This window comes from Tursiops truncatus, chromosome 20 (assembly GCF_011762595.2).
Source record: "Tursiops truncatus isolate mTurTru1 chromosome 20, mTurTru1.mat.Y, whole genome shotgun sequence".
Lineage (NCBI taxonomy): Eukaryota > Metazoa > Chordata > Mammalia > Artiodactyla > Delphinidae > Tursiops > Tursiops truncatus.
In genome coordinates, this window is record NC_047053.1 from 57,034,787 (window position 1) to 57,056,382 (window position 21,596).

At 59.3% G+C, this 21,596-nt stretch overlaps 1 protein-coding gene across 9 annotated transcripts in view; it reads right to left on the bottom strand.

The window, feature by feature from the left end:
- AXIN2 (axin 2) overlaps nucleotides 1–15,042 on the bottom strand; it is a 29,556-nt gene extending 14,514 nt beyond the window's left edge. For 3 of the 9 annotated variants that reach the window (XR_012328839.1, XM_033847037.2, XM_033847042.2), the window contains exons 1-3: nucleotides 14,274–14,398; nucleotides 11,437–12,372; nucleotides 2,952–3,083 (exon numbers count right to left, since the gene is read on the bottom strand). Coding sequence is in view for 8 of the 9 variants with exons in the window: in XM_033847037.2 (XP_033702928.1) it covers nucleotides 2,952–3,083; nucleotides 11,437–12,251 (947 nt within the window). In the remaining variant the exon portion in view is untranslated. Of the gene's footprint in view, nucleotides 1–2,951; nucleotides 3,084–11,436; nucleotides 12,373–13,120; nucleotides 13,215–13,520; nucleotides 13,912–14,273; nucleotides 14,399–14,907 lie in introns of those variants that run through there. The other 6 variants (XM_073798455.1, XM_073798453.1, XM_073798454.1 and 3 more) reach the window with 6 other exon arrangements.
- Nucleotides 15,043–21,596: the final 6,554 nt, after the last annotated feature.

Consider the following 21,596-nt stretch of genomic DNA (forward strand, 5'->3'; position numbering starts at 1 on the left):
CAAACTGGCCCAGCCGAAGAGGGCTCTAATCCCGGCCCAGGACCCCGGGGGACCTGCCCGACGGGCCAACCGGCCCGAAAGCACCTCGCCCGGCCCGGCTTTCGGTGCCTGCCAAGCCTGCGGGCCCGCCTGCGCACCGTCGGAATGGCTCTCGTGCCGAGACCCCTTTCCCACGCTGACGGGAATCGTGGGCCCGGTGGCACCAACATGCCCACGTGGGGTGTGGCTGCGCCGGCTGCATCCAGTAAGCTGCCCTAGAGGCTGGGAGGAGGACCAGAGGCCCCCAGCGCTGACGTCAGAAGACGGGCTCCAGCACACGAGCCCCAGGTCCCCAGGGACCCTCCCCCGCCCCTTGGGGTCCTGGTTTTCTCATCCCCAGCCCGAGGCAGCTGCGCCGAGGGAAGGGCTGGCCACGCCCTGAGGTTCTGCCACCTGGGACCCGGGGGCACCTGCTGTGCTCCGGAGAGAAAGTTGCCGAACGAGGGATTTGCCCTCTGTCTCGATTACCAACACGGACCCTCCTGGCCCACACGCTGACCCGTGCCGCCCAGGACAGCTGGCTTCTCTGATCCCGGAACGTGGCTTCCCCGGGTCGTGAGGGCCTTAAGCCCACGATCGCTCTAGCTAAAGGCGGGAAGGGCGGGCAAGGGCTCTAAAGTCATCGCTCGATAGAACTGGGGGTTTTTCGTCTGGGCATACAAGGGGGTTAAAAAAAGAGGGGAGAAAGCATTACTTACTCCTCCCTCCCCCTCCCCCTTAAAAAAGAAAGCTGTGTGGTCACTAATAAATAAAAACAAAAGAGACTCAAGGTAGCTCAAAGGTCTCATTATCAACTACAGGGCCTCACGTTCACGTGGGGCCGGAGGGAGCAGGCCAAGGGCAGGGGCCTGTCTGGCCCGGATCTGAGTTCTGTCTGTGACGGGAGTAGTTACGGGAGTGCTGGGCGTTCCTCCCTCCTCTGTAAAAGTCACAAGCATCGGCCAACCTTTCCAAGTGGGTCCTGCGGGGCTCACCCGGGTATGGGGACTACACCCGAGTTATCTCCTCCTGAACCCAGAATCACACGTCCGTGACGGGGAGTCGGAGGCCGGCCAAAAATAACCTTGCAGAAAACTCAACGGAAGCCTCCTAGTCGAAAGGAAACTACGTCTGGCGAAGGAGGGTCGCTCGATGCCCTCGTTCAAGTCCAGCTCACTCTTATTTTACACATGACGCCGACTACCTCGTCATCCAGACGCTAGTTCAAAGCTAGAGGAATGGTGCTGCTGGAGACGAGCGCACGAGCGAAAAAACGACAGCAGGCAGAAGGGCAGAGAGAAGAAAGGAAAACCGTCGTAAAAAGGGGCTGAGGCACCAATATCTCCAGGGGCAGAAAGCCTTACACAATCTTGAATTCTGTGAGATGATATTACAACGGAGAATGAAAACAGACCTTGGGATTAATTATTTGAATCAAGAAACAAATTATGCCTTGCCTGATACTACTGAATAAACCCAGAGCGAAAGCACGTTGCTTTAAGGAATACGTCCGCCAAAGGATAATATTTTTCAAGTACAATAACTTAGAGTTCAGTCAATATGGAAAACTGACCTCTGTGGAAGCCCTCATTCCTTCACTTTGGATGAAAGGTGTGTTGTTCCCTCCCTCCATTTTCACTCCTGCCAGAGGGCTATTCTCCTATTAAACTGGAACTTTTCACCTTAAACATCTCCCTCCTTTTACTAACAGGGGAATCTGAGGTAACACAATAAACGCCACCAGGAAAATCAACAGTTGAGTCCCAAACCAACCCGTCCACTTTCCTTTCAACTGGTTCCACACCGCAGGCCAAGCAACAGATCACTGGCCAGTGGAAACCAGATCATTTCAAACAAACGGGAAGAAGAGCCGGTCCCGTTTTGGGAAGCAAGCCAGAAGGAACAACCTCGACACAAGCGCGCCAGAGCTTACAATGGCTCCACGGGCCTGCCTTGCAACACGGTTCCCCTAGCAGAGGATCCTCCTCCAAAATGTTTGTAGAAAAGCCTCCAAAGACCACTTTTAGAACGGTGGTTCTCAACTGGGTGCTGGGAGACGTGCCCTGGGGAGTCTCGCCCAAGCCCAGGCCCCACCTCCTCCGAGCCTCCTGAAGCAGGAGACGGGGACGCCTGGTCCACCTCCCCCCTCCACTCCCACCCACCTGAGGCTCACAGAGGATCCCTGTTCTCCATCCAGAGGTCACCACTGCGTGACCTCAAATGACCTCCAGCTCAAAGCATGACCCTGCCCCATGGCCTGCTGACCACATCAGACCACCCCGATGGCTTGGACTGCATCCAGAAATGCCAGCCGTCCATCTGCAAAAGAGCTGAGGTCAGAAACTGCTTGGGAGAAAACCCCCAGCTAGGGGCAGAGCCCCGGCTGCAGAGGGAAGACGCCCGCCGACGCCTGATGAGCTGAGCGACGGCCGCTTGAGCACATCCGCGAGCGAGCCTGGCACGCAGTGTCCTGGAGGGAGCCCTGGCTTTCTGACCCCACCTTCACTGAGCCCCCAGACACATAACCTTCCCAGGCCACCCCACCTCCCCACCTGCTGGCTCTGCAGAGGGACACCTGGATTCAAGACCCTCTTCTGCCCACCGGGAAGGCAGGTGAAATGATAACCAGAAGAGGGTCTTTTAAACTCAGGGAATCTCTGCATATTCACCTTAACCTCCTACCTTAGTTTGGCTTTCTTCTGTGAAGGTACCATTCAAGCCCCTTCCAAGGCTCTAAGCTTCACTCCACCCAGGCGACCACGGGAGCCTCCTGAGCCAGACCAGGCCCACCCCGGGGCCTACTCCCCTCCCATCCAACAAACGTCCACGTGGACACAGGTGGGATTGGCAAAGCCGGGTGAGGACCCTGCCCCGTGGCCTGGCGGGTCACGCCGCCAGCCGCGTACATGGTGGGGAAACCAGAATATACTTACACGCTACTGTCCGTCATGGACATGGAATCGTCGGTCAGCGCGTCACTGGATATCTCACTGTCGTTGGCGCTGGTGGCTGGCGCGAAGACGCAGCCGGAACCCACGTGGTACGGATTCACCGGATCGCTCCTCCTGAAGGACCACAGCACTGCATCACCGACTCTCACCCAAAACCCAGGGAACCGGGGGACCCCAGGACAATCCCACAACGTGCTCCAGGCCAGCCTGCTGCCAGGGCTGGGTGCTCCTCTGGGCGGAAAGCAGGGGCCACAAAGGGGCCTGCTGAGCCACAGCTCTGCCAGGGGACAGGGGACCCCAGGGGCTCTTACAGAGTTCTCGAGAGACACCTGGAGGGAGGACCCTGCTCTTAGAGGGGAGGCTAGGGAATGACCGACGGGATGGAGTGTCCTCTCTCCCTGCGCCCACCCCCAGGCCTGTACGGGGAAGGAGACAAGAGGACAGCGAAACTTCCACACTCCCCTCCCGGGCTCTGTTAGCGGAGATGAGAGGCAAACAACTAGCGGCTGGGCCTGGCGAGTGGACAGACGGACAGATAGGCAAGTTCAGGACGCGGTCTGGGGCTTCCGTCCTGCCCCGAGCTGGGCCTCGGCCCACAGCCAGGCTGCACCCCCAGGGCCGCTGAGGGCCTCCGGACGCAGAGGAGCAGCACAGCGGTTTCCAAGGAAGGTCCAGGCCCTGCTCCGGTGCCTCTGCCCCTGTTCTGCCCCCCCCAGCCCCGACCTCCTCCCAGAAACGCCAGTGTGCCGGCCCAGCTGGGCTGCATTCCTCTTGTGTCACCTGCTGTGTCACCGCGAGGGCCTCAGTGCGGGAGGGAAGGGAGAGGCAGAACCCGCCGTGGTCGGTGGGCTGCAGGAAGGGCCCTCGTCTGCAGAGACCCAGGCCCGCTCTGCCGGGGCCACCGAGTCCAAGTAAGGGAACTTACTCCATCAGGCCGCAGCCGCCAGTCTGTAAAGATGGCCTTGGGGTTGGCGGGTGAAAGGGGCCCCTGAAAGGTGACAGCACCTCCTGCCCGTGCTCACCGAGCCCCAGCCCTTTCGTGAGGTGCACAGCCCCGGTCTCTGGTCCCCTGGCACCCATGCCTTGGCAGGCGGGTCCCCGTGACGGGGGTTGGGCAGGGGTACCAGAAGGAAGGCACGAAGGTGCCCGACACACGCCACCTCCTCCGGCCCTCACTGCCCCTGGGCGAGGAGCGCGTGTGCCCGTTTGACAGATGTGCCCCACAAGCACAGCAGCCCTGGATGTCAGAGCTGGAAGCAGCGGGCGTGGGATGGATTCGTGCAGCTCCCATTCAGCCACTCTCTCTGCCCCTGTTCAGAGACCAGCCTCGACGTTTCAAAGAGCTCTCGCATAAGAGGCAGGATGAGTGACCTGGAAGAGGAAGTCCTGGCCCTGCAGTGTCGGAGGGGGCGGGCCGGGAGGCCGGGTGGCTCCCCGGGACGGGGGGGAGCAGATGTGAGGACCAGGGATGGGAGAAGCGGTGGACAGTCCTCCCCAGCCTGGGGCAGGAGGGCGTCAAGGTGGCTGGGTGAGGGGGAGCCGGAGGCTTCCCCAGCGGCACGAGGGGTCTGGGGGGGCCGCCAGGCTGCACTGAAGGGGCCGTGGGGCAGGCAGGCAGCCGCTGCACAGTTTGGCGGGAGGGAGGGCAGCGGGGCTGGAAAAGGTGGGAGAACAGCTCAGCTGCTGTCCTCAGGGGGCCTATCCTCTAGCTGCGGTGACAAAACAAACAAGAGTGACAATAATTGTCCAGCCCAACCCCACCGCCCCGAGATGCTAACGAAGCCCGAGGGCCACCAGGACGTAGGGCTCGCTGTGGGCAGGGCCTGGTTTACTCCCTGCTGCACCCTCCCCCGGCCCACGGCAGGGGCTCAAGGACTGTCTGCTGCCCGATCATCTTCACGACCCCCCAGGGAGGTAACGGGCCCCAAGCAGGGGCCGAAAGTCTTGTCGGAGACCACCCGCTGGAGGCCCGGCCGCGTGGAACCCACCTCCGGTCACCTGGAGGAGGCGACGGCAGCAGGGACCCCGAGTCTGTTGGTCTGAGCTAGGCCGGAACGTCAAGCCAGATCCCAGGAATGTGACGTGGTGCAGAAGTGACCAGAAAGTGCGAACGAGGAACGTGGCGCTTGAACCCATTGACCGCCACGGCCCAGCGACCCTGACCTGTCACCTGGACACTCTGGTCATTGAATACCACGGGCCAGCGACCTTGACCTTGTCACCTGGATACTCTGCTCCCCCCCCCACTCCGCCCCCAGGATTTTCTACGATGATGCAATGAGGCTGGTGAGATCTTCCATGACGTAGAACTGGTCCCCACGTCCTCAGTGTGGGATCTCCAGACACCAGGGCAAGAGAGAGAGGAGGGTGGTGAGAACCAAGGAGAGGCAGTTGGTCTTTCTGGAGAAGAGATGAGATGAGGGATGATTTAGTGAGAACAGTCTCCTAGCCGATAAGGAGGAGGGTGGCTCTGGTGGTATTGCCACTGAAGGTGGGACAAGAGGAAATGGCGTACAAGCCAGAAAGAAAAAATCCCTTCTCCACGGCCAGGGCAGCCCCAAGGGGCGGGTGAGTGCAGGTCACGGGGTCGCCCAAGGCTTTAAAATGGCCCAAAGCCCCCAGCTGCCTCGATGGGCCGCTGCCTCAAAGCAGGATGGAGAAGCTGATGGACTTCAGGAATCAAGTAACACAGAAATCAAGAGGCCGCGGGCTGGTGCTGGCCTGGCTCCCGGCCAGCTGGGTGGCCCCAGGTGTCACAACCTCCGTGGACACAGGGCTCCACTAAAGAAAGCAGCGCGCAGTTCAAACACGGCCACCTGCACGGGGTCCGCGTGTTCTCCGAAAGGCCCAACGAGGGCACTGTTTACGGGGTTGGCATAGGAACGCTCCAAAACACCACCGCCAACAAAAACAAGACTTCTTGGGTGACATTGATCATGACAATTACACAGCGTCAGTGCGTTTCCATGGTGAAGGCCTGTCCCGTGTACGCGACTGCAAGCTCCACGAGGGCAGGGACAGGTCTGTCTTCCCCATCTGGGCCTCCCCAGCCGCAGGCAGCGTGGGGCTCGTGGCAGAAGCTCAAAGCTTTTTCCACTCTCCTTCTTTAAGGACCCAGGACCAAGCGGGCTGCTGAGGGGTGTTTTCGCCTAAGAGGCGTAGCAGGGAGATCAAAAGAGCCAAAATGGCCTTAAACCGCCTTCACACACTCTTTCCATCCCTTCAGGGTGCTACCTTCGTGGTACTAACACATTAACGGTGCCCCAAGCATGAGGGTTGTAACTCAGCCTCTGCAGGGAGAAAATGACTCAACAGAAACCCCTCCCTCCCCCACAGAAAAGGGCACCTCGCTCAGATCCCGAGCGTGGACAGAGTTCTGTGCTCCCAGTCAGACACACGGGTCCCAAAATAAACTCGTCTCCCTCCCTTCCAAAATAGAGGGCTACTGTGTGACCGGTAATTAAAAATGGAATATACTGCTCTTAGCTCAGCTGCCTGCAATAAGTATTGGGATTTTCCTACCATCATAACAGGACAAGGCAGAGGAAGGTGGCAGGCCTGTGGGGAGAGACAGACTCAATTTTTTAAGAGCTCAGAACTTTGTCAAAATCATCACGTAATTTCAAGAAACTGAATTAGAGCTGCTTTCTTGTGATCGCTTTAAAAAAAAAAAAAAGAAGAAGAAGGGAAGAAACTCAACCACACTGCAGTAATTGTCCCCAGATGCTTTGAGTGTTTCTTCAGGACTGTTGTGCTCCCAGTTGCTGCAAGGGTTTTAAATTGCTCTGGAGAGTAAAGGCCTAGTACAGATTTTGCACTGGGCATCCATCCACAGACCTGGTTTGCAATTTCAATATGCAAAGGGCTTTCAGCTGTCAGGTAGCAGAGGCTCCTGGGACCTTAAGGGAAGGGAAATGTGGGCTCCTCCTCTGCCCCCCACCACCATTCTTATCTCTTATCTCAGTGAGATGCTGCAGGCCCCCGCCTGCTCCCCAGACACCAGGGCAAAGCCCATACAGAGAGCACAATAGACGTGACCTTTGGGACCCCTTTCTGGGTCCCCTCTCACAACAATGCAACTTAAAAAGTATTGGCTTCTAAGGCTGTGTGCTCTTCTTTTCAAAAGCCCTCTGACAGGGGCTTCCCTGGTGGCGCAGTGGTTGGGAGTCCGCCTGCCGATGCAGGGGATGCGGGTTCGTGCCCCGGTCCAGGAAGATCCCACATGCCGCGGAGCGGCTGGGCCCGTGAGCCATGGCCGCTGAGCCTGTGCGTCCCGAGCCTGTGCTCTGCAACGGGAGAGGCCGCAACAGTGAGAGGCCCGCGTACCGCAAAAAAAAAAAAAAAAAAAAAGCCCTCTGCCTGGAGCGAGAGAGGCCAGGCACGCAGACGGCATCAGGCAACGCCCTTCTGAGAGCAGGCCAGCTTCGACAAGCGACAAGCGTGTCCCAGCAAAGCGCCCTCCTCAGAGCCTGCACCGCTCGCTGTGGCCCGCTGCTTCCAGCACAGCTCTCCTCTCGCCTCATTTGCTTTGAGGATGGAGGCCAAGCTCGATTCCAGTGGCTTCGCATAAACCGGCCCCATCAGCGAGCGCTCTGGGGGGACAGGAAGTGCGGGGAGCCACCTGCTGGGGCCCCCTGACTTCACCAGAGCAGGAGGCCAGAGCAGAGGGTCCAGTGAGAGACAGGTGAGACCGCCCAGGGCAGGACAAGGAGAGCATCCCGACCCCGGCTCCAAACTCCACAGCCCCTCCGCACACGCCTCCATGCTCCAGGTGTTGTGTGTGTCTGTGTGTAGTCTGTGTCTGTAGTCTCTGTGTGTGTGTAGTTTGTATGTACGTGTGTGTGTTGTCTGTGTGTGTCTGTGTGTAGCCTGTCTGTGTGTGTGTGTAGTCTGTGTGTGTCCCCGTGTGTGTGCTGTGTGTGTGTCTGGGTATAGTCTGTGTGTATAGTCTGCATGTAGTCTGTGTGTGTGTGTAGCCTGTGTGTGTGTTGTCTGGGTGTAGCCTGTGTGTGTCTGGGTGTGTGTCTGGGTGTAGTCTCTGTGTGTGTGTGTGTGTGTCTGTGTGTAGTCTGTGTGTGCCCCCGTGTGTGTGTTGTCTGTGTGTCTGTGTGTGTGTGTGTCTGTGTGTAGTCTGCGTGTGTCTGGGTGTGTGTCTGGGTATAGTCTGTGTGTCTGTGTGTCTGTGTGTCTTGTGTCTGTGTGTCTGTCCGTGTGTAGCCTGTGTGTGTCTGGGTGTAGTCTGTGTGTGTGTGTCCCCGTGTGTGTGTTGTCTGTGTGTGTGTCTGGGTATAGTCTGTGTGTATGTGTGTCTGGGTATAGTCTGTGTGTGTCTGTGTGTGTGTGTGTCTGTGTGTGCGTCCGTGTGTAGCCTGTGTGTGTCTGGGTGTGTGTCTGGGTGTAGTCTGTGTGTGTCTGGGTGTAGTCTGTGTGTGTGTGTGTCTGTGTGTGCGTCCGTGTGTAGCCTGTGTGTGTCTGGGTGTGTAGCCTGTGTGTGTCTGTGTGTAGTCTGTGTGTGTGTGTGTCTGTGTGTGTGTGTGTCTGTGTGTAGTCTGTGTGCATAGTCTCTCTGTGTGTCTGTGTGTAGCCTGTGTGTGTGTGTGTGCGGCCGTGTGTGTGTGTGTCTCTGTGTCTGTGTGTAGTCTGTGTGTGTCCCCGTGTGTGTGGGTGTGTGTCTGTGTGTGTGTAGTCTGTGTGTGTCCCCGTGTGTGTGTGTGTGTGTGTCTGTGTGTCTCGCCCTGGCTCTGGGTTACTTACAGGGACCATCAGAAGCCCAGGCCTCCTGCTGGACCCCTCTCCAACCCGAGCCCCTCCCTCTGAGGACCATGCCTGCTCCTAGGCTCCAACTCTACATGAAACCTGACACCACGTCAGTAAGGACACAAACAAGTCATTAAAACGAGGCTGCTCTGAGCGCTCAAGGAAATCAAAGGGCTTAAAGACCAGCCATGCCCTTGGCATCCAGCTGCCCAGACTGCTGCTCAACAGCTGGTGAAAGGGACCGACCCTCGGCAGGGCAGGACTCGGGGCTCCTGGTTCATTCACTGCACCTGGCCTGACAAGTGGCGGGGAGGCGGACTTGACTTGGGGCCGATCCCACATCCCAGAAGAGCTGCGAACGCGGCTCAAGTTCCGCCAGCAGAGAAAGCCGCGGCGCGGGGAGGGGACATGCTGAAACTTCACAGTGAACACACGCTAGAGCCCAAGGCTCACTCTCTGAAAGCGGGACCCGAACCTGGCTGGCGCTTCTCACACAGCCGGTGATGAGTACTGTTCAGACGCTTCCCTTCGCAACGGGCTTTCCTGTCTGTTATCTTGGTCCTAATGTTACAGCGACCTGTGACATAAACTGAAGGGAGGGTTGTCCGCTCCCTTTACAGAGGACACACGGGCTTCAGAAAGACTTCAGCCCAGGCGGTAAGAGGCGGTCCGGGCTGCAACTCGGGCCTCTGAATAACTCGGGGCAGCTCCTAATAGCACACCTCAGGCACCCTTGAACACCTCGCATGTTAAACAAAATACCGGGGTGCGTCTTAATTTCTCTCTGATGATGCCCAGGTAAGACATGTGCAGTCCAGGTAAGATATGTCATCTCTTCCCAACAGTGGGAGAAAACACACACACGAATCTCGCATGGAAACCCCAGAGGCCAAGGAAAGGTGTCATCTGTATGTGAACACCCACGGTTCCCATCCAAAAGGCAAGCGCTGACACGCAAAGCACCCCAGGCCCTGCATCCGGGGTCTCCGACGCTCCCAAGGGCCCGCCCCCTAAAGCTGAACCCTAGTGACAGCCCAGCCGCGGGGCTGTGGAAGGGGGAGGGGCTCGCCAAGGCTGGGTCCTCCTGCCCACCCGCGAAGGGGAGGGGTCACAGCAGGGTCCCACCTGGGGAGCCTGTCTCGCTGTTTACAAAGGTGGTGCGCTGGGCCCTGACACTGGAGGACACAGAAGCCGCACTGTCTGAAGGCTCTCGGAGAAGCTGCCTGACCACAGGCCTTAAGTAGCCTTGGCGACCGCTGCCAACCTGGAGGGCATGGAGGCCAGCGGGTTTACCCAAACGTCCACCTAACAGAACAGGGCAGGGGTGGCAGGTGGCCCGTGACTGCCAGCCACAGAAGCCAGAGCCAGTATCTTCCTCCAAAACAGCCTGAAGCCATGAGCTTAGAGATGCTGAAACAACTCCGTTCACGTGATCCTTGGCTCCCTCGCAAAAGCCAATCCGTTCCCACTTAAGGTGTAGACCAGATGTCTGCGCGCAGACGGCCGGCTCCCGAGGCTGCAGGCGCGCCCCCTGGTGGACCCAACACAATCCTTCCCTCCCTGCAGGGCCACCCCGAGATCACAGGCTTCCAGGCTCAGACCCCGGTCCTCTGCCCCTCCTCCTACCTCGGACCCTACAGAGGGAGGGTAACCTCCAGAGAGACAGCCGCCAGATTGCGTCTGCCTTTCCGAACCCACGGAGCCGGACACAATGGACAGCGAGATAAGCGGCTCCCGGCCAGCCCCTCCCCTCATGCTGTCCGCAGCAACCTGGGACTGAGAGGCTCACTCTCTTTTTGGACATTTGGAAGGGGAGAGCGAGAAAGAGACAGAAAAACTCATTCTAACAGGAGGTCTGAAGTTGCCTCCAAAGGTCAAGAATCTTGAGACTTGGCCATTCTATAAAGAACCATTGGTCTTTGAAGCCTCGAAAGAGAAGGTGCTCTTCCCTTCTCCAGTCTTCTCCGGCCAAGACCTCTCCTCCATCAGCACCAAGCAACGCAATAATCAACTGGGGTCTGCTCCTCGGGCCGCAGGCACTGAAAACCCAGAATAATGTATCAGCGGCTCCAAAGCTAAGGGTCCTGCATTCGGGAAAGTCACAGGGCCTCCCCTCCTTAGGAGGGTTTCTTGCAGGGTTAATACCTCATTCCACAAAGAGAACCGCAAGCCCAGCTGTTACGCCAATTGCTGGCTCTCATCTGAACGGAAAGCTCAACGGATCCCACTTATCCCCACGGTCGTGGGCACGCACGTTATTTCCTGGGGCTCCGCCACAAGCCAGGTGCCTCCTTGGCCACGTCCATCCTACTCCCTATGTCTTAGCTGTGAACAGCCCCTTCCCAAACCGGTGCCTGGTAGCTGGTGAGTCATCGGCATCAAAAGCTGCCGTCCTCTCTCCACCACCCCACCCCAAGACTGGCCCAGGATAGGAAGTGACCCGCATGAACGCACACTGCCTGCCCCTGTGTGAAGCCGGCACCGGAAGACTACAGGTATTCAGCTGTGTGTGCGTCGCTTTCCCGCCCCTTTCAACAGCAAAACGCAAGGTCGAAGGGTTCGTGGCCAGCGGTCCGAGCTCAGGACAGGCCTTTGTCAGCCTCAGCAGCACATGCATCCGTCCATCCACCCCACTTAACTCAAAACATCTGCAAAGGCCAGCTCACCCTCCAAGCTCCCCCCAGCCCCTCACCCTCCACCAAAGGCTCACCTGTATCCATTCTCGACAGTTTCTGTGCACCTCACACCGACTGTAGCCCTCAGGGTCTTGCTGGACAAGCCGACCACGCCGGGGGACAGTTTGCACTTGAAGTCGGCGCAAGTCCACTCTTCCTCCTCGTTCAGCGTGGGGAGGTAGCCGCACACGAGCTTCAGGCTTCCCAGCCCCCCGCCGCCCACGCAGGCCGGGTTTTCACCCCCACTCCTCACGTACTCGAGGTATATGTCAGAAGTCAGAAACATCTGGTAGGCGTTGTCCTCCATCACCGCCTGGATCTCCGTCTGCGCCTGGTCAAACATGACAGAGTCGATCTGCTGCTTCTTGATACCGTCTCTGATGTAGGTCTTGGTGGCAGGTTTCAGCTGCTTGGAGACGATGCTGTTGTTCTCGATGTACCTCTTGTAGATCGCTTTGGCTACTCGTAAAGTTTTGGCATCCTTCAGGTTCATCTGCCTGAATCCGTTGCAGGCAAACCAGAAGTCTAAGGTATCCACGCATTTCTCCCTCTCCAGGAAAGTCCGGAAGAGATAAGCACCGTCTTGGTCACCCAGCAAGGAGTGCAGGGACTTGGTCCACCTGGTCAGAGGGGAATCCGGAGACGCCCGCCCCTCCGGCTCCCCCAACCCGTCCTCATTCCGCCTGGCATTGGAGGAGACAGGCAGGGGTTTGGCGACCGGGCCCTTTCCCACCCCGGGCTGGCACGGTGGGGTCTCCCCTTCTTCGCCCGGCACTGGGGGCCGCGGGGCATCCTCGCGGAAGCTGCTGCTGGGGTCTGGGAGGCGAGGCACCAACACAGCGCTGCTCATGGCGAGTGAGTTCTTCTCGCTGAGTTGAGGAATTTTTTTTTTCTCCTTCCAGTTCCTCTCAGCAATCAGCGTGGTCTCTCTTTCTCTCTCAAGTCAGCAGGGACTCATCTGAGCCTCCTTTCTGGGAAGAAAAGGAAGGGGGGGGGAGGTAGAGGGAGAGAAAAGGGTATTGATATAATCAAAACCAGATCTACCCAACATCAAAGCAAGAAAGTAAACAGGCTTTTCAACTCCTCAAATTCAAATCAAGCAACCCAGCTATCTGCGAGGTGCTCATCTAAAGTATCAGACGCTGCTTTTTCAAAGGCGAAATCTGAGCTCCCTGCACGCTTGGGGGGGAGGAGGGAGGAGGAAGGGGCGGGGAAGGGGCGCGGGGAGGGGGAGCGGGGGCGGAGGGCTCGGGAGGTGGAAGACACCAGCTTCCAAAAACCCACCGGCCCGGGCGCACGCAGGGCGGCCCTCCCCTCCCCTGCCCTCCCCTCGCCCCGACAGCATCCACTCCAAAGACGCGCAACCCCGCGCCGCTGGGCTGTGTGCAGGTGAAACCAATTTCGGTAAATTTCCCCACTCGGCTCTCCGCACAGATAACTCGAGCTCCAAACGCGCCCGTCCCCGGCATCTGGTTCCCATTCCCCCCACCCACCCCTTCCCCCTGCGCCCCCCCTCCCACTCCTTAAAAATTCAGAAGAGCCTCGACCGAGGAGGAAAGCCCGCCCAGCACAGGGCGGAACGGGCGCCCGGACTCCCGGCTGCAGCCCCCGCCCCGCAACCCAGATGGAAGCGTTCGCTGCGCCCCCACCTCCCGCCAAGAATCCGGCTCAGTCTACACCTCGGTCTTCCGGGCTCCCCCAAACCAGAAATCCACTCACTCAGACAAGGCTTTGATCTTCCAACTTTGCCAGGGAGCAGAGAAGCCTCACGACCCGTCGCCCCCGCGCCCCCCGCCTCCTGGAGCCGCAAACCCTACAAAACCGGATCAGAGACCATCTCACGCTAACACTGCCTGTGCCAGGAATCCCAGACTCGGCTGACCTCAAGCCTCTTTTTCCCAAAAGCAAAAAGTCTTATCTAACCAGTAAACCAGCCGCTTTCCCCTGCAAGGGGAGGATCAAACTCGGGAGAGGGCAGGGGCGGGGCGGGGGGCGCGACCCCGAACCGGGGGCGGGAACCCTGGGCTCCGGGTGGGCGCGCGTGGCCCCCGTGCGGGGCCTCAGGCCGCCGGTAGCGCCGCGTTCCCCGGGCGGAGAGGAGGTGGGGCGGCCCCGTTACCTGGAAGACCAAGGCGGCCCGAGGCCCGGCTCTCATCTCCGCCGAGCCCCCCCGGCCCGACGCCCGGCCCCAATCCACCCCGACACGTCCAGAGCCCCGGTGGGCGCTCGCAGCCCCCGAGCCCGGGTCGGAGGCGCCCGCAGGAGAAGCGCGGAAAGCGGCAGCCGGTCCAGCAATGGCGACGCGCGGAGGCTCGGCCTCTCTGCACGAGGGGCCGGGGCGGCCGGGGGCGCGGGGCCGGGCGGCAGGAGAGACGCGGGGGACGCGGGCGCCCCGGGCTCGGGCCGCTCGGGCGCGCAGACTGAGCCTCGGCCGGCGCTCGGGGCCCCTCTGCGCGGACCGGGGCTGGGAGGGGAGGACGGGAGGGGAGGAGAGGAGGGGAGGAGAGAGAGGCGGGAGGGGGCGGGGGGAGGGGAGGGGGCGGGGGGCGCCGCCACCCTTTCATCCCACCTCCCAAAGGCACTCCGGCGCACACTCGCACCCAGACTCCCATCCAGCACCGCCCCGGCGCGGCGCCCCCGGGGGAGGGGGATCTGCCCCCGCTCCGCCCCCGCCGCGGCCGCCACTCGCACAAGTCTCTCCGCCGGGCCCCCGCCACCCCGGCCGAGCCCCCCGGAGCGCCGGGCGCCGCGCCCGCCGCCCCTCTCCGCGCCCGCCCGGAGCGCGCCCCGAAATAGCCGGCCTGCCCACTTCAAAGAGCCGCCCGGCACATCAAAGCGCGCGGGCCGCCCGCCGCCTCGGCCTCGCACTCACCAGGGGTCCGCGCGCGCGCTCAGCGCCCAGACCTCGCGGGCGCCCTGGGCAGGGCCTCGGCCCCGGCCCCCGGATCGGCTCGCCGCCGCGGCCCCGGGCCCCCCCGGGCCGGTCCCGGCGTCGGGGAACATGGGGGAGTCGCGCGGCCGGGGAGGGAGTGCGGGGAACCCGGCGGCGAGGGAGGGGGCAGAGGCGCGCCCCGCCGCCCCTCTTTCTGCGGAAGATCCGAGTGGGCCTCGCCCCCGCCGCGGCCGCCCTCGGCCCCTCCGGCCCCCGCCCGGCCCGGCTTTCGACACGGGCCCCGCTTCCAGCAACCACTCCGGGCACCCAACGTCCTCCGGGCGCTTCCAACAAAAACTGCGCCGTGGATTTCACTGTGCACTTCAAAGGCGCGAGCCGGCGCACGGTCCTGAAAGGGAGGTACGCGCCCGCCGCGCTCCGGGCCGTCCCCGGCGCCCCGGCCGCCCCTCTCCGGGGCCGTCCGGCTCGCGGCCGCCCTCCCGGCCGCCTCTCGGCCGGGCCGGACCCTCTCCCGCGCCCTGCGCCCGCGACGCGGCTGGGCGCGACCTCGCCCCCGGCCCGGGGGGGACCCGGCTCGGAAGCGGCTCGGCCGGGGCCGCGCCTCCGCCCCCACCTTTTACAGCACAGCTTTCGCCGGGGGAGACGGGCGCCTTGGACGCCCGGCGGCCCGGCGATCCATGACTGCGAGGGGTTATTTTTATTTCCCGGCGCTCGGGTGGTTACCGAGTTGCCAGGACCTTATCAAAGCGCAGCCGGCTCCAGCCGACTCCCCCGGGCCGGGCCCGGGCCGCCAGTGATCCCGCCGCGCCAATCACTGCCGCGCTCGGCCGGCCCGCGCCTCCCGCCTTAAAGGGACAGCGCGCCGCGCCCGCCCCGGCCCGGCCCAGCCCGCCCCCGCCCCCCGCCAGGCCCCCGAGGCCACCCGGGCGCTCCCGGCCCGAGTTCTGATTCCGCCTTTCAAGTGCTCTGGCTTCCTCCCCCGGCCTGCTCCGTCCTCCCCAGCTCGGGAAAGCAAGTTTATTGTGGCATCCCGGCCATCGCAAGAACTGCAAGCAGGCAGGTTTTTTTGTTTGTTTTTTTGTTTTGTTTTGTTTTCTATCATCGAACACTTTTCTACCTCTGTTCAAGTTTCCCTGGGACTTTGGGCTTGGAGTGGCTAGTCCCCGGATGGGATGGCCAAGTGTCACAGGAGGGACGCGGACCTGGACGCAGAAGGCAGGAACGTGCTTGTGCGCTCCTGCCTCCGAGTGTGAGTTAGTGTGAGTTAGGGTCAAGGTGCGTAGTTTGTGGATGTGTGAAGATGGGAGTGTGACTCTGCCAGCAGAGGCCTGAGTGCTGGAGAGGGGCCCTGACACCTCGCTGGGAAGCAAGCCTCAGTGTCCTGAAGATTTAACCCCAAATCCCCAAGCTGGCCATCAGGACTCTCCCAGCACACACATCGACCGTCTGTCTGTATCAACTGCATAGGCAACGCTCTCTTGGAAGCATCCCCCCCATCCTCCCATACGTTACATATTAAACAGACATGGGATGTCTTTTTTCCCCATCGACTCTCAGTTTTAATGTATTGAAAACTCTTCACCCCACTGCCACCTTTGAATCCTTCCCAACATCCATCCAATAACGTTTAGGAGGTACAACCTTCTCACTTAAAGTACTAAGAAAACATACCACAAACCCAGAACATTATTTACTTGTCCGTTGCTATAGAATGATCTCTCATATGATGAGCTAATAATTGATTTTTCCTCCTCTTAAAAACCATAAAGGTGCAGCCCAAATTTGTCCCGGAGGCGAGAGGAAGAGCTTGGCATCCTCAGAGCTGCGGCTTTCAACTCTACTCACTTTTTCTTTATTTACTTCCTTAGTGAACTGAATGGGCGACAAACCCTTTTCAATGCAGAGGTGCCTCGAACCTTCATTAGGCCTTTAGGGCTTTAAAACATGCAAGAAGCGTGTTTCTCTGTCTGTTTAGGTTTCCCTAGGAAAAGGGGAAGAGGATGCACCACCCCGTGACCTGCTGGAACACGACAAGCAGCAGGGAAGATGCTCTCCTGGCTGTGACAAGGGACCAGAGCTCTGGAAAGCCACGCTGCCGGACTTGTCAGCTCCTGGGCACCGTGGGGGGGTGGCATCTCCCTCCCCAAGACCTGCCTCTCTGTGTCCATGCTCTGCTCCTTGGCTCACCTCCCCAGGTGGCCAGGCTGGCATAAAGCCAGTGGTCCAGGCTATGAAACACATGGCCACCTTGGGGCAAACCAGGCAGGCCAGTGAGCGGGTGTGGCCAGATGACTCAGCCCTGCCTTGGGACAGCTGCTGGGTGCAGGGAAACTGGAAGCCGGTCCACTTGAGGTCAGCTCCCTCCAACAGCCCAGCCTTTCAGAGTGCTGCACACCCACCCCCTTGGGTGACCCAGGGGAGCCGGGAGCAAAGCTGTCCCTGTGGTTCCCAGGAGTCTTTCAGCCACAGAGGGTGTGATCCTAGGGCCAAAAGTGTATACAGAAGGGGATGAATTGCCATAAAAGCGTCTGCAGTATAAACAACAACAGCATGTGAGTGAGTGCACACGCACACACGCACACACATACACGCACACACGTGCGCACGCAATGTGAGGGAGGGGAGGTTGCAAATTCCAAACATCCAAAATCAAAATAAACAATGATCAGAAAGAGGAGGCTTTCGAGAAGGAAGTGGAAAGCTGCTCTTCATGGGTGGTTTTCCTCCCCTCCACTGCCCTCCCCCCCCAGCCCTAACCATCACAGGCTCCGCTTTAACCCAAGGGCTCGCCTTCTGCTCCCTCATGAGCCCAGGGCTGTAGTGACAAAAAGGGCGGATGGAGATAGCCCCACAGGAACAAGGCTGAGTTCAGTTTGGTCCTCTCAGTAATAACCCTTCGGAGAGCCTGGTTTCCAGAACAGGTGCTCGGTCACCTTGGGCCAGTGACTCCCCTCCCCCCAGTTTACCCCTCGCCTGTCCCCTGGTGGTACATTTGCCACCCAGCAGTGGGGCTGGACTGGGGACCCAGAAGCCGGCAGTCCTCTCAGGCCTCCAGGTCTCCGACTACTTGTTGATAACGTTTCTGGAGGAGAATCCAAAGGCCATTGCTCACACCCGGCCCCTTTCTCAAGATAGCACAGTTTTCCATTCTCCCCTTCTTCCTGGCAGCCGCAAGGTCACGTGACTTGTTGTAATCCTGCGCGGTTGCCTGGAAACTGCAAAGCAAGGTGATGGATTTCTGCACATGCTCGCTCCCCCCTCCTTTAAAGACAAACCCTACCCAGGACCAGCAACCCACTTGGCCCAGGTGCAGACAAGGTTAATAAAGCAGAGAGTGATTCTCTTCTGCAGTTATGTACCGGCTGAAATCCTAGAAAACTCAGCGCTCCCTGACAGGCATCCAGCCAGATCTCCAATCTTCAGTCAGCCCGACAAAAACCCCTCTGGAGGGGAAGTCACACCAGCTGCGACTTCAGAGGAGCTCGGACCCAGGACATCACTCTTTAAGACTCCATGACTTTGTCTTTTATTTCTTTGGAAAAGTGGCACCTTAGACAATGTAGCTTTGTTTGGGGAGGTGGGGGGGGGGTGGAGACACACTCAGGTAGCCTTTCTAGAGACTGCAAGTCACCTAAACGCTCTGAGGCCCTGCCCCGTGTGTTTACCTGTGAAGTGCAGGGAACACCCCTCAAAAGGCTGCTGTGAGGTAAACACCCAGCGCCATGCTTAACACATCGCAGGAGCTCAGAACCCGCAGTGATTTCTGTGCAGTCACCCCATTTCCTCAGTAGCCTGTTGGCTGTTCTGGGAAGAAACTCCCATCTCCGCAGCAAAGATGCCCTCCAGTTAGGAGCCACACTCTGGGCTGGAGGCCTGGAAGCTGAGCAGGGGGGTCCTGCTGAGGTGACACCCCCCACCCCCTGCTGACTTCCCAGGGGAGAGGGGCAGAGCTGGGTGGCACAGGGGGCTGTGCTGTCTGCCGGCTCTCAAAGGCATCCTATCCAGTACTCCCCCAATATATCAGCATCTTCTAGCCAGGGGAGCCCTTCAAATGTCATCGAACCCAACCCATCATTTAAGAGATGAGGAAAATTAAGCGAAGAGGAGGTGAGATTTCCCCAAGATTTCTTGGCCCGTTTCGCAGCTGAGCTAGAACCTCCGAGGGCCCGCACTCCTGCTGCACCCTCTTTTCCCCCATCCTATGGTGAGGAGACCCAAGGCAGGGCTGTCTAAGGGGGTCCTGAGCACCTTGAGTCTTTGGCTGCCATGGCAGGGCTGATAAATAGAATTTAGCTAACACAACATTGTAAATCAACTATACGCCAATAAAATTTTAAAAAATAATTGCCAAGTTAAATGATCACAAAAAAGGTGAAAAAATCATCAGCCATCTTAATTACTACAATTATGAACGTAATCAAATATTCTCAAGTGAGTTAAATAAAGGAAGGTTGCTACTTTAAAGAAGAATAATAATTTGGGATGCTTTCCTAAAAACATCATCACAGGGCTTGAGCTGGAAATTCCGCAGAAGCACATGTCATTCAGCACCTACCAATGAACAGCCTCGACCCCCGGAAGTGGGCTCCCTTCAGCCGGCTCCGGGGGGAGGGGGGTTCCACCAAGTCTTTAATGGTGACAGACGTTTCCACGTGCATCTCAGTGGGGTTGGTGCACCTAAGGGAGAATTGGCTTTTACAGAGTCTGGGAGGAGGAAAAGACGGGTTCAGCTTCCTGCCACCCTCTCCCTACTTCCTCCCATTTGGAGAGGGGTGGGGGAGGAGTGGGGATGTCAAGGTGGAGACTTTGAAGCCACAATCAAAAAAGTGAGGTTTCCTTAGGAAATCCCATCCCTAGCAGCATTGGGGGTAAGCTTTTTTGTGTGTGTGTGGTACGCGGGCCTCTCACTGTTGTGGCCTCTCCCGTTGCGGAGCACAGGCTCCGGACGCGCAGGCTCAGCGGCCACGGCTCACGGGCCCAGCCGCTCCGCGGCGTGTGGGATCTTCCCGGACCGGGGCACGAACCTGCGTCCCCTGCATCGGCAGGCGGGCTCTCAGCTACTGCGCCACCAGGGAAGCCCAAGGGAAGCATATTTTTAATAAAAATGATCGTCTTGGGTCTGTTCAATTTAAAACACAGTTAACCAAAGCGATCATTTCAAACTTCCTAATCTGATTTACCTTCAAGTGCTTTTAATACTTATTATAAATGGAGCTACAAACTGCTGGCATCGTTGGTGTCCCACCAGGAATCATTGTGGAGTTTGACTTTCAGGGGTTGGTCTGCGCGCGGAACAAGAAGAGACCATCAATATTCAAACAAATCCAGAAAGAGGTTCCGATTTCCGAACTTATCTTCTCCAAAGTGTCAAGCACATGCACACACACACACACAGGTTATTTTCAGAAAAGGAAGTAAAAGACAGATAGGAAAAAAAAAATCCCTGAAGTCAGCACTCCAGCTGGCAACATGGGAAACTCTGCAGATAAATAGGTCTGTGCTCCCAAGCTCCCTCCGCAGACGTTTTTGTTTTCTGCTCCTGAGGTTTCGTCCTGCTCCTTTTCAGCCACGTCTGGAAGGTGAAGCTGTGCCACAGGCTTGACGTCGGCTCCTTTATTCTTTCACATCAGTGCTTCCTGACTGCTTCTCAGCATCTCTGCCAGCTACGGGTGCCTCCCCGGCTCAAAGGATGGGCCACGGTGGCCCGGCATGCTTGCCAGGGCCCCAGGCTGCCCCAGAACACCTGGGAGGGTCTGGACTTTGCTCCCTGTGGAATCTTCCCTCCGTCAGGTCTGCGCTGATGCTCTAGCGAGGTCCTCATCCCCTGCCCCCCGGCATGAAAGCACTGGGAGTGAAAGGTGGCTGACGGACGTCTTTCAAGAGGCGTCTACACTCGCGTCTACACTTCCTCCCCCTCACGGTCTCCTCCACCCACAAAAACCCTCGGCAGCCAGGTAGACGGCGTCCCACGTGAGTCACGTGGCCCACCTGGATCTGCGTATGTGCTTGGCCTGCCTGCAGCTCCCCTACTTCTCAAGTCCCTCGCGCTTCTCGGCAGGACTTTCTACCAAGGACCGACTCCCTCTCCTGCCTCTCTGGGTCCTGCCACCTACGGCGTTTTCTGGGCCAGTCTTCTGTCCCCATCCACGGCTCCGAGGCCCGCTCTCCCGAGACCCGGACCTCCCAGCCCTCTAGCCCCACCTCTTTCATGAGCCTCCTTCATCCTGCCCACTGTGGACTGCCGGCCACAGGTTCTCCAATCTAAGGCTCTTGAAACAAAAGGAACTTCCTTTGTGCCTCGTGGAAGCCAGGCGTCCTCCGTCAGGCAGTGCCCAGCATCCCCGCCGCCTCGGCGAGCAGCCCGGGCTGCGTCCAGACTCCTTGTCCCTCAAGCACCCCCGTCCAGCGCCCAGCCCTGATCATTCTGCCTCCTAAAAATCGCCTGAAAGCACCACCCTCTCCCCATACCTGCAACCACCACTGGGCTCTGACCCTTCTCATCTCTTGTTGTCAGGAAGAGCAGAATGTTCTAACCGTCCTCCCCACCTGCAGTTTACAGCCCCCGGTCCCAGGGCCGCCTTCCGTGATGCTACCACGGAGAGCGCTCTGTACTCCCAAGTCGACTGCGGCCTTCCTGGCTTCAGATCCTCTCCTGGCTGCACACGACCTTCAGGATGAGGCCCAGAGCTCTGAGCATGGCGCCTGGGGGGTCGGCCGGGCTGCCCTCCGCTCAGTCTCCTGCCGCCCCCGCGCCCACCAAGAGCAGCCCACACGCAGCCACTGCTTTCCTTCCTCGGCGCCTTTACGCTCAAGGGTCCCCCGGCCACCCGGCCACCCTCTCTGGCTTCCTCACTCCTCGCCCGACCCCTCCCGCCCAGACGGGGAGCATCTCTTCCTGCCTCCACGGCACTCGGGCTGCGCCTCTCAGCAGAACATTCAGGTTGCTCTGCTCTGGCTCCACCGCTCCACCGTGAGCCCCAGGACGAAGGGGCATGTTCTATACTTGCACCCCAGCCCCTGGCACAAGGTCGGGACTTAATAAACGGTTGAACTGCGCTGTGGGCAGAGGTGACCTGTGAAATAGTGAACAATGGGTGAAACACATGCACAGGCCGAGCAGCGCGGATGCCGGCCTGGGCGCTGGAGCCGGGTCTCGGAAGCGCCCCTGTCAGAGTCAAGCCTTTAGTGGCTGCGTCAAGGACAGCGGTGGTCGGCAGGCTCTAAGGTGGCCCCCGCTGACCCCGCGTCTTGGCCTTCATGCCCTGTGTAATTCCTTCCCGCCGAGTCCTTCAAGTGGGACTT